Source organism: Xiphophorus couchianus, chromosome 4, assembly GCF_001444195.1.
Source record: "Xiphophorus couchianus chromosome 4, X_couchianus-1.0, whole genome shotgun sequence".
NCBI lineage: Eukaryota > Metazoa > Chordata > Actinopteri > Cyprinodontiformes > Poeciliidae > Xiphophorus > Xiphophorus couchianus.
This window is the reverse complement of record NC_040231.1, coordinates 23,661,578-23,673,937: the sequence shown is the minus strand read 5'-3', so window position 1 is coordinate 23,673,937 and position 12,360 is coordinate 23,661,578. Positions and strand designations below refer to the sequence as shown.

The window sequence follows — 12,360 nt, the reverse complement described above, 5'->3', positions numbered from 1 at the left end:
TATATAGAAGATGAACCAACGGTGCTAAATGAGACCCCTGGCTTTGGCTTCTTGTACAAATGGAGAGGTGTGAAGAGGGTGAACATCATTATGTTACAAGAAAAGCACCGTTGCTGTGATGAAGACAGGAGCGAGTCTAGACAGAAGTATCAGAAAGTGTCGCTAACAGAAGGCTTCTTCACCGGTAAAGAGTGTTTCTTCACTGTTGTGCAAAGGACCAAATATTTGTACAGTCTCAGAAGTTGAAGGGACTTCTCGACAAATTGTTTCATATTGTTGAGTCTAAATTTCAAAAGAATATTTTTTTCAAAGAAAATGAATTACTTTGTTTTCCATGGAAATCTGTGAGATTAACAGTAAGTAAAATGAATGCATGAATCCTGCAAAGAATAAATTAAAAGACCGTGGCACTAACGACAATGGGCTCTTTGCACCTCAGCTTCCGCGTTCGGGGAAAAGCGGCTCAATCGTTTCCGATCTATTGAAAAAGGCTCTTTACACTGGGCGTCTGAAGGGCTTGTCCAAGGTAACAATTAATGATGTACATCGATCCGAAGCCCCGACAAGTAAGCTGGAGAAAGGTTTTAAGATGTTCGCCTCGTTATACACAGATACGAAGGTGAGTTTTACTTTCTTTAAACTTTGTGGCTAACATTAGCTTTAGCTTATGCTAGACATTTTTCTTGTAAAAATGTGCTATTTAAGTATCTAAACATTTTTCATCCATTCTAACGGACAATGTTTTTACCTTGTTTTCAAGTATATTACCTGTGTTTATTGTCGTTAGTGTCAGAGACCAAGTAACGGGGATTTTACGGTTCAGGCTTTTTGCTTCTGAAGCCTGAGGAACAACAAGCCCATAGCTTAACAGTAGAGCAGCTCTTGTGTCGGAGTTCTAGTTCAGCTGACGGTTCAGGTTCAGAGTTGTTGCTTTTAGAAAAATATGGCCGTGTTCCTTAAGATCTCCGTGTTATTTCGCTTTATTAGTTTTGCATGTTTCTTGTGAAGCAGGACGGTGTTTATAGCGGTTTGTACAGGCGGATCAGTAGCTCGGCTGTCTGGCTCTGGTCTGCTCTCTGGTTCCCATAAACTCTCTTTCAGGCTGAATACAGAAGTGATTCCATGGAAATAACACAGAAAGCTCCTTTACCTTCTGCTTTAGGCTGAAGAAGTTGATCCAGAGTGAAGTGAAGGCTGTAAACTTTGCTGTGCGGCGTTAGCTTTAACTGGTAGCTACGAATATTTACAAGCCAGCATCTTCTTAATTCAGGATCGTTTGGAAATCCATGAAAACTTAAAAGCCCATTATATTAGGAAGACACCAATGTTCATAGTATTGTTTTATTTGCGACTGAAATAAGACTGTCTTTTCTAGTTGTCATGGTAACTCAAGCGAAAAAAGAGAACGCATTTGCGCTTGCGGTTGTGACGTCAGCGCAGCAGGTGCAAAGAGCCCATTGGTACATTGATCTTGTAGCCGGAGAAACTGTAATCTGTTTTGGATTCTTTAAACTGGACTGCAAACATTTGTTTTTTTTTTATATTGGCAATAAAAATAAAGGTTTCAAGAGCAGAGCTAATGGTGCATTTGAAATCCATGAAGGCTATGTGTTCCTCTGTTTGATCAATTACTATTTAATAAGAGAGTTAGTTTTAGTTTCACTGAATCAATTAAAAGTAAGTCCTGTAGATTTAATATTTCTCTATCTTAATAAAGTTTTGTTAATTATTAAAAGAATGTTAAGATGTCCAGAATCAGCTGCAGCTTGTTGTTTTATAATCTAAAAGAATAATTAACATTCTTATCTAATATTTTAATTCTTATAATTCTATATAATTATTACTTAGATTTTTATAAACATCCTTTGGACCATGCAAAGCATTTTAGCTGTTTCTCTATAAGATCTATTTTCTATTTCCAGTTATTAAGTTCTTCCAAACTGCTATGAGAGCAACTTGAACACAACGATCATTTTAATTTGATATTTGTTCAAATCATCTTTCCATTCTCTTACTTTGACTCACTTGCTCCTTGCCTTTCTCCTTATTTCTAAATCACCACATATGCCTACTTACCAAACCTACTACTCAGTTTGTTAATTCCTGCAAACCATGAGCTAGTAGTTTTCATCATTATTTTTCTTTCTATGAAACTTTAACTGTTTAAAGTTTCCTCATCCTTTTCCTTCTTAAAAAACTTTCATATTCCCCTTTCTTGTGTTTCACACTCCTGTCTGTTACTTGTTTTCCTTCATGACTTTTGTTCCAGTTTTTAGATATTTTTTTATTTATTATATTCATCTACTTATTCCTGTATTTAATTGGTTAGTTTTTCATTTAGTCATCTATTTATTTGCCAACACACTGTTATCACAATCTTCTGTTTCCTTAATTTCTTGGCTCTTTCTTTAGTTTTTATTTTATCCTATAGTTCTAGTTCTATTTTAGTATTAATTAACCTTTTAACCTGTACTTTACTATCCATTTATTCAGATATTTTGTATTTTATCAGGGACCTGCCCTTCAACACACTCCCAATATTTTCACTGCTGTTAATCTTTTGATTTACATTTACTGTTGAAATATAAAGCAGTAATTCGTTCAATGGTTGCTATGCCGCCATCTGCTGTGTATTCTCCAGTACTGCAGTTATTTTTCTACCATCCCGGACAATTTAAATGAATTCATTTATAAAAGAAATTAAACGAACACATATTGAAACACTTCTCTCCACTTCCTGCTATTTCTACCCATTTTAAACAATTTAGACCAGTTTGTCAACACCTAGGCTGATTTAAAAACTGGTTTCTTTTTTATAGTGGGTAACAATTAAAAATACCAATTGTGGTAATCCTTTCTTGGACTCTTACCAGTGGAGGATTCTTGCCTCTGCATCCACAATTGGTTTGCTCCTTCCAAACCCGTTACTTTAAATGAGATAAAATACCTAAAGGTGTTTATACCTCCAATCACACTTCAGTTCCGGAGCTGAAGCGTCTTCACGCAGGACTCCGCCGCCCTGTTTTTTTACGGAATGAAACTTTTAAGACGGATTTAAGCGGCTGCTCGCTGGACTCCGCCATCCAATTATCACCACAACAGCATAAAGTTAAAGCCGTTTAGTTTCAGCTGTTAGAGCCCAGGATTCACAGCGTTTCTTACACAGGATTTCTTTTAACGCGAACGCCATCAACTCATTCACGCTTTTCTTCTAAAAGAGAATTTACTCTCAGTTGTCTCTCCCCTTCCACGGAGTCCCGTCAAGCGTCAGATTCCAGCTGGTAAACCAAATACCAGTCCCGGAAAAGGATCTCTAAACTCATTCTCAAACTGAAAAAGAAGAGAGAGACAAGTGAGTTTTAGATTTATTAGCAAGGAGAACGGACAGCAGCGTGCTTTAGTTACAATCTACCCGCTCTAAAACAGCTCCTCCCAGAGACTTTCTTTTTATTTCCTTAGGGCGGTCCTAGTTACAGAGCCTATTCAGGGGTCTCAAACTCCAGTTCTCGAGGGCCGCAGTCCTGCAACTTTTAGATGTGCCTCTGCTGCACCACACCTGAACAGAATAATTAGGTCATTAAGGCTCTGGAGAACTGATCTACACAAGGAGGAGGTCATCAAGTCATTTCAATCCAGTGTTTTGTACCTGTGGCACATCTAAAAACTGCAGGACTGCGGCCCTCGAGGCCTGGAGTTTGAGACCCCTGGATTTGGTTATCTTGAGTTAATCACATAGCAGCTGCTTCTTCTGTTCTCTTGAGTCACAGGTGTGTTGCACCTGCAAGCTGCCGTAATGTAGAATGCAAAATTCAGAGTTCTTGTTTATTTCCTTCTGTAGAAACGATGCAGGAACTGATGAACCCACAGAACAAGGAGGTGTCTTGTGCATCCCTGTCTCATGTACAGTTCCTCTGTTTCTGGTCCATAAACTTCGACCCTTAATCATCCGTCAGTCATCACTCTTGCTGCAGACCATCTGGTGTCAGCTTCCAGTTTGACCCGTTTAGATGTCTTCCTGCAAGCATCTCTCACTAGGCACAAATTCCAAAAGCAAACAAGAGTATTGATATTTGTAATTCATTTAAATCATCACTATCCCACAAACATCCTGTTTCCAACAACCCAAAATACCCTTTTCTGTTAAAAAAAAACCCAGGGTGGCACCCAATACGCCAACGTACTTGAACCGTACAAATGCATAAAAATTCTCGCTACTTTCTGACATGCTGAAAGTTCCTCTTCCTGGATATTTACCCTGACTGGTTCTTCCCTTTGCTGGACATCTTTGCTTTTTTCTGCCACCCTGGATTTGATCCTATCATTTTTAATCCTCAGAGCTACAATCTCTTTATGTAACTCTTCATTTTCTGTCTCTAGCCACTCGAGTTTTTCTGTTTTTTCTCTTAAATCGTCCTCTAAAGTGTATCTCAGTTTTTTCTGTTCGTCTTCCAGTGTATATTTTATTCTTAACTGGTCTTCATAATCACAACTTATTTGGCGTACACTTGCATTTACTTCCGCCAGGTCCAGATGAATTTTTCTGATTTGTTTCTTGTAATAGTCATTCGTATTTACAAGTATGTTATTTTCCTTTTGCCAGTTGTGTGTGTTGTTTGTTCTGTTGAGTTGCTCCAGTTTAATCTTCAGACTTTCCACAGTTTTCTGAAGCTCTTTGTTCTCCTCCGCCAGCTTGCTGCGGTTCTTCTGCAAATTGTTAATTTTTGCCAACAAAAAATGTTCTTCTTCCATCTTTGCTCTCTGGTTCAAACTGCAAATGAATTTCTCTGTGGAATCTGGGAATACAAAGGCAGCCGCCAGTGATGTCATAGACAGGATGAGTGACATCACTGTGACATCAAAGCCACAAGAAGTCTGTTGGGTGTGGGGGAGGGGGGATGTTTTTTTTTTTTAAACTTTATTCACAGACACACTGCACAACGACAGAGTGAAACATTTGTTCTGCCTCCAGAGAAAAACAAATACAGATAAATATATTCAAGATGAAGAAAAAGCTACGGGGCTTCGGTTCCCAACTGTTCATTCAAAGCAGTACAGAGTTCAATTGTTTTAATAGCTATTTTTTGTCTTTGATAGTCTGGATATAAAACTTAGGTTCATTGTAAAATGCAGCAAAGCATGGCTTCCCCTACCTGGAACAATGAATATGATATTTAAATAGTGACAATATGAGAAACTCTGAACTGTTGAGCTTTTAGTGAGGCCAAGTAAGACATCTTCCTATAACAGCATAAATTGAGCTTTTATGTTGTTGTGGATAAAGTCACACCGATTCTGCCAAAAAGCACCAAAGGGACAAAACAAGTGGACAGCAGTTTAAGGATAAGAATCACAACACGTACAAGTTGCATCAAATTCTTTCTTGAATATAGAGTTCTCATAAAAGGATTAGTGCAAACATCTACGATAGCTTTTCATTTTAAACGGGTCGGATATTCTGATGAAGTGATATTTTAGTGTTTGTCGTGTAAATTGTTCCAATGCTATGCTAAGCACAACCTCTAAGCTTCCACTTCAGTCTCGTCACATAAAGAAATGAGTGATAAGAAATCATATTTAACATTAACTGCTATAGTTATCGGTTTGTAAACATCCCGGTAAAAGTTTTAGACACGTAGCGCCGACATGCAGCTACCGACTTACACCGACTCAGCTATTTATCTGAGCTACGAATCGACGAGGCAGCACAGGTGGTCAAATTTTCCCTAAGCTTTGTTACTGACTATACTTGGCAACTCTGTAAGATGTTCATTTTGTTCATCTGACAAAGACAGGCTGTGGAAAGTGATTAATATTGTTGAAATTATTATGTAAAATCAAATCAACATGCAGCTGTTTACATACAACGAATATACTAAAGCCTTCAGACAAACACTGTCTGATGATTTGAGCCTTTTTTTTATTAAAAAAAAGAAAGAAAAACGATTGAACTCATCACACGTAGCTATAGCAACACAGGCCTGTGCCAACTACAGGCTATGGTATCTGTGCGTAATACTTAGAAATATTCTGCACAGATATCTAAACCAGAAACCGCATTCTTTTAAATTCTTCCTTCCTGTTTTGTTTTGCTGTGTCTGTTCTGGCACGTTTGTCATTTTGTGCAACACCTGCCAAACCAGTTTGACCGGGGAAAAAAACATTTCTGTTACTCAGTCGCACACATTAGTTATGACAGCAAATTACCGTCTGCTAATCAATTCTCCTAAACTTTGTCTGTCTTACAACATCATTAAGGTGATTCTTGCAAGGTGAGGGAAGAAAACAAACATTTCTGTTACAATTATGGAGAGCATTAAGCAGCAACCCCCTGCTCACAATTCTCAAAGTTGGATATCTTCACCAATTGAGTGAGAGCGAAACGTGAAAAGGAATAATATGTTCTCCTGCTTTCGACCATTTCGTGGAAACGAGGCTTCTTTAACGAGGATTCCTGACAAAATATCCTGCTGGATGTCTGGACAAGCAGAAACCTGCGCGGTGGGCGGGACAAAAGAGTCACCTACAGAGCGGGCTGTGTAGTGATTGGCCGAGAAAGCCGTCAATCAACTCGGGGCAGCAGACGCACCCATCGGGCTCATCACTGTCGAGAGTCTTCAGGTTTCGATGTAAATGAAAGCCTGGGCGATCGGCTGCCCGCTTTTCTTATTTGGTTGAAGAAAATAGAGCCGTGAGTTTGGTTTGATTAAATTACCACCTTTGCCATGGAGAGGAGAACTTCTACGCTGGCCCTGCTTTGTGTGGGTGAGTATTTGTCAATGAGAATTTGCTTGTTTCCTTGTGTTGGCTAAAGACCACACCTGTTTGCGCACATCCAGAATCAACTTTCTGAAGAAGGAAAAAATACAACCTAGGCCCCGTTCTCTTATTAAACTGTACTTTTTTTTTTTTTACTTAAATTTCTTCTTCCTCTAACAGTTTTACGAAAAACATTGTGTCAAGTAGCAGCTCTAAGAATCAACACTGTCCATTTTAAAACGCAAGGCCCAGCAGACCATATTCAAAACCTTTGGCCTTAACATGCAAGGTTTTACTTTAACAGCCATGGTTAATATTCAAAAAACATTTTTGTTAAACGGTTTAACAAATACGTTTGGCATTATTGACAAATTTATTTAATTTCGCTATGGGATCAATGAAGTATTTTGGAATTTGAATAAAATTTTTGATATGAGTATTTTTGTCGATCGTTTTGGAAAAGTGGTCCATTACACGCTCTTATGATGACTCGTTCCTTCTTTTAAAGAGATTCTGTTGGCTCTAGAGGCCTTTATTTGACATTTGACAGACAGGAAGGCGGGTAGACTTACAATGATGGCGACCGGGATAGTGACTGGTGACATCACCAAGGACTAAGGCCTCTGCACTAAAGGTCGCGCCACTGCCGCGTGCTTCTATTTTTTTTTTTTTTAACTTTAAATAATTTAAAACAAATCAACACGAAAAATAAACGGTTGATTAAAATTGTGAGTTGGTGTTTTTGTGAACTCAGAAGCACTGCTGAGTCCTAATGATGAGCTTCAGTGTTGAACATTGTTGCTGTTTATTCAACAATGTATGATCACATGATCATGGAAATGACCATCGTTTTAATTTATTACAGTGTGGTCAGCTGCTGCTGCCATCCAGGTTAACATCCCTAACGATCAGTATGAGTTCGCCAAAGGAGACAACATCACACTGCCCTGCACATTTACAAGCGCTCTACCCAGTCCAAAACTGATCATTATCACATGGTCTGCTGGTGAAGTAAGTATCTCTATGTGTGTTTTTCATTTCAATCAATCGACATACAGTATTTCTCTAATGTTGTGATTCTCAACAGGACGAGGTTCTGAAATACTATCACCCCAGTGGAGACATAGACATTCTATTAGAAGGCCGGGCGTCTCTGGATGTAAATGTTAATGGTGGAACTGGGAAAGCTGACCTTAAGCTTTACTCTGTCACATCGGCAGACAACAACAAATATAAGTGTCATATAAATATCCCCAAAGACGACAAAGGCAAAAATACTGACACAGCAACATTGACTGTTCTAGGTAATTCTTAATTTGCATTCTGAGAGATTGTGTAGCTGCACATGTTTTATCTGATTGTAAGTAACAGTGTTTTTATTATTATTCTTTTTAATAGTTCCAATGTACCATGCGCGGGAATTTTTTATTTTTTTTAATTGTCTTTAAAAAAAGATTTCTCAAAGACAAATAATATCACTCTCTTTATCCTTTTAATTTTTTCAAGTGGCTCCATCTAAACCCATCTGCAAGATTCAGGGTACAGCAACGTACGGCCAAAACATTAACCTCACCTGTGTTTCTGAGGAAGGGTCTCCTCCTCCAACTTACAAGTGGAACAGTTATGATGTCCTAAACAATCCTCGCGCTAATGACCCCAGAACCACTGATAGTAAGTATTTAGGACACACAGAAGCTACAAAAACACAAAGGAGAGTAAACCTCTGCAAAACAATTGTGGAACTGATAAAGAAAAAAAGAAATGAGACTAAATTAGTTTGATGTTTAACTTTTGCCAATAGTATTTTTTTCTTGTGAAATGATCACTGTAAACAGACAGTTCAGTGAGAATTTGGACAATCAGGGTGAAATCAATTAAAGTTTAAATGTACTCATCCTGAAAGATTTAAGTTTGCAGCAACATGCAGCGATCCAGAATTACGTACTGTGTTGAAAACTTTGTATTTTAGTTAATGAAAGTAAAACATTGAAGAAAAATGCAAACAGTTTGCAATTATATCTTATGACAACTGTTTAACACTGCTGGCAATGAAATCTACTTATGAGCTAGTACTTTGATATGCAGTAGAGCAATAAAATGAGATTGATCCTTGGTTCATTTTTTAATTAGGTATCTGTTTGCAGCTCTCATAGACACAGATAAGGAACCATTACACTCCTCTGCATCAATGCATTATTGGTTTATTACAGTATTGAAGGTTGATTGCAACAGATGTCGTCATTCCAGATTTTTAGAAGTAATACTGAATGTTTCTATGATGTGCAGCCTTACATATAAGTTATAACTTCAGTATACATCATTATTTGTTTTGTTTTGTTTGTGATTGTCTTTCAGAGGGAGGCATCCTGTCTCTGTACAACATCACCAAAGAGACCTCTGGATTCTACATCTGCACCTCACAAAACAAGATTCGCTCAGCTTCCTGCAACCTCACACTCTCAGTCTTACCACGTAATATATGACCTTCTAACAGATCTGATCGCTGCAGCGATTAATTCTCCTGTGCGTTGTTGTCTCAACTCATCTTCTCTGATTTATGCAGCAACCATGAACATTGCTTCAACTGTAGGAATCATTGGAGCAGTCGTTGCAGCTTTGATCATACTGATCATTATTATCTATTGCTGTTGCTGCCGAAAGAAGGACGACGAGAAGGAGAATTATGCCCTGGCACCGTAATGTTTTATTATTATTATTATTATTTCTCCCGCGCTCTAGCTCTAAACGAAACATGCTAGTTATAACACAATGCAAATCCAAAATGAAGTACAAGATTCTCAACTGTCCCGGACTGAGGCTGAGATTTGTTTGAGGTTGAATATGTGAGCTGCTCACATCGGGGCTTTCAAGTTTACAAGAAAATCAGGTTATAACTAAAAAGATATTTTGACAGGAAATATTTGTACATTTTGATGATGAATTAACTGTGGCAAAAATGGAGAATATTGAAAGAAATTCTAATTTCTTACAGGAAGAGTACGTTACAAGCTTTTAGTTTGCCTGGCATCTGCCTTCTTATGTTATTCCGCTTGATTCTCATCTCCCTTCAGCTTTCTGGTCTTTCTGCCATTGAAGTTGATTTCTCTGGTAGAATTTCAATCAAACCAATCAGTAAGCAGAAGAAGTAGTTGTGGACAATAAGGTCGATTTTCCATGCTGTTTTAGAATTGTAGTACGTGTTTAGTTTACAAATGGCAGAGGAGGAAGTGAACAAAACTATTCAGTTCATGTTGGTCACGCTTCCAAATATTGAATTAACATCAACAGCCATCTAGTTCAGCTCAGCATGTCTCTCTTAGCAGTGAGGGATAGTTTTTTACAGTGCAGGCAATTTCTGGTAAGCTTCAAGGCCCCCACATACTCGGGCGTACTGAGCACATTCCATGAACCGCGCTGACTGTCTGCGGACGCTTGGGTCTTCATACTCGAGCGTACTGATTACCTAAAATTCTCTCGTGACAAATTCCTTTATTTCACACAATCCTAATGAGAACAAGCAAGTTTGATGAACTATTTGGGCTGTGATTGGGTAAAATTTAAAAGCTGTAAAATTTAAATCCTGCTCTCTGGAGTCCACGGTTCCAGAAAACAGTCGGTTCTCAGTAGCAAACCCTCTGTACAAAGCAAAGCCTGGCTAGCAATAAGTATAACTTTATACATTTCCCAGTGATTATTATAAACCTTTTTGCCTTCACAACCAAATGGTATGTTTACTGTCCATTTGTATCTCAGATATTTTTTAAGGTTTTACAAAATTGCAAGGATACATTTGCTACTTTTTTCTTCAAAAGTACAACCAGCTTTGTCTAGCTCATCTTTTTGTGGACTGTCAATGGAGCTTATCCCCTCACCCTAATTGTCTGTCTGTTGTCTCATTTCCAGAGTTGGTGACGAAGAGTCTGTTCGAAAAGGGGAGGGTAGCAAAGGTAATGAAGAGAAGAGCAGACAATATGATGATACCAGTGTGACCAAAGCAGCTAATCCACGTGATAACTACGAGGAGAGGAGTGAACGCAACTACGACCGCCGAAGCGACTATGACGACCGGCGCAGCGACTATGACGACCGGCGCAAAGACTACGATGACCGACGCAGCGACTACGATGACCGACGCAGCGACTACGATGACCGACGCAGCGACTACGATGACCGACGCAGCGACTACAATGATAGGCGCAGCGACTATAACGACCGGCGCAGTGACTACGATGACCGTCGCAGCAAACCCAGTGACCGCAATGAGCGCTATGATGGTGACCGCCGCTATGATGATGACCGCCGCTATGATGATGACCGCCGCTATGATGATCGCAGAGACCCCCGCTATGAAGATGACCGCAACAGACCTTAGAGAAGCTGGACTAGAATGACGAGGGTAATCCAGCTAATGTGTGTTAAATCACAGACTTGTTTAACAGTTTTACATGTTTTTGGTTTTTTTAACCCAAATGCAAAAGTTATTCCCCATTGGAATTTTTCCTGGGATTTTAAAACATGATATTGACTCTTTTGATTGTTCAGTTATCAATTATACGAGAAGAGGAAATAGACCAGAACATCTTGTTGCCATATACGAACGAAGTGTTTTCCAATCTGTTTTGAGATGATTGCTGAGCTCACTATACGAGTTACTAGTCAGTGCAACTCTGGTGAAAAACATTGTGCTATAAAAAGGCACTATGTACCTTCAAAATGCATAATACTGCCCCTTTAAATGCAGCCAAATATTAATTACATTTGTATGCAAAATCTAGATAATAAACACTTTAGGAGGTGGACAACATTTCACATATCCACCACACAAAATATATATTTTTAGGATTGCTGCATATTATTTAAAGTGCCTAACAACTTCCTCATATGTGTCGAGCTAATTATAGTAAATGGTAGGCTTCACGGGATTTTATGTCAAATATCAGGTGTACTTTGAAAAATTATCCTCCTTAGAAGTGAAAATGTATATATTTTAAATATATAAGACTGTTTCAGTTTTTACATTCAGTTACATTTTAAGTTGTTTTTGTTGGATCACATTCCAGTCAGAGATTTTGTTTTGTACAAATACGAAGGCTGTTATGAAAAGGTGCCAAATGTGTGGAAGGTGATCTATGCAATTAGATTAGTTGGTATTTTAGTGTGTTTTTCTTTTTTGAATACTTTTTCATTTTATTTTTTTTATAGTGCCTTTAAACATCTGCTTCTGCTGGGTATAAAAGCTGTAGTTATTTAAAAGACTACCTCCTTGGCAGAGAAGAAGTCTTTTATCTTGGTGCTTTTTTATGCTTACTTGGTTTATTTTGCACAAGGCTAATAGTGTATCACTGCATATAAATGTATTAATTCAACCATCTAATTTTCTTTTTGTTAACCATAATATCATTAAAATGGAGCTTTCTCTTATGCTGGTTGTTGGTCTAATAATGCTCGTCCTGTTTTCTTTCTGTTATAGTAAACCTTGATTACAAATAAAACTCAATCTACAAAAATAATTTCAATCTGAATGTGTGATGTACATTTTTAAATGCACCGTGCTGTTCTGTTTTGCTGTTTACATTTATTAAAGATTTCTCTTGAAAAATCCAA

At 38.2% G+C, this 12,360-nt stretch overlaps 1 protein-coding gene across 1 annotated transcript; it reads left to right on the top strand.

Annotated features, from left to right (window-relative positions):
- The first annotated feature begins 6,561 nt into the window (after nt 1–6,561).
- On the top strand, nt 6,562–12,360 carry LOC114143352 (cell surface A33 antigen-like). The gene is made up of 7 exons (XM_028015281.1): nt 6,562–6,762; nt 7,622–7,767; nt 7,844–8,060; nt 8,263–8,427; nt 9,112–9,228; nt 9,320–9,452; nt 10,660–12,360. Exons 1-7 carry the CDS (start codon nt 6,723–6,725, stop codon nt 11,126–11,128), a joined length of 1,287 nt encoding a protein of 428 aa, XP_027871082.1. The 5' UTR covers nt 6,562–6,722; the 3' UTR covers nt 11,129–12,360.

Coding starts and splice junctions, on each gene's coding strand:
- LOC114143352 (XM_028015281.1), top strand. CDS start 6,723: ATGGAGAGGAGAACTTCTACGCTGGCCCTGCTTTGTGTGG. Junction 7,768..7,843: donor TCACATGGTCTGCTGGTGAA/GTAAGTATCTCT, acceptor GATTCTCAACAG/GACGAGGTTCTGAAATACTA. Junction 8,061..8,262: donor AGCAACATTGACTGTTCTAG/GTAATTCTTAAT, acceptor AATTTTTTCAAG/TGGCTCCATCTAAACCCATC.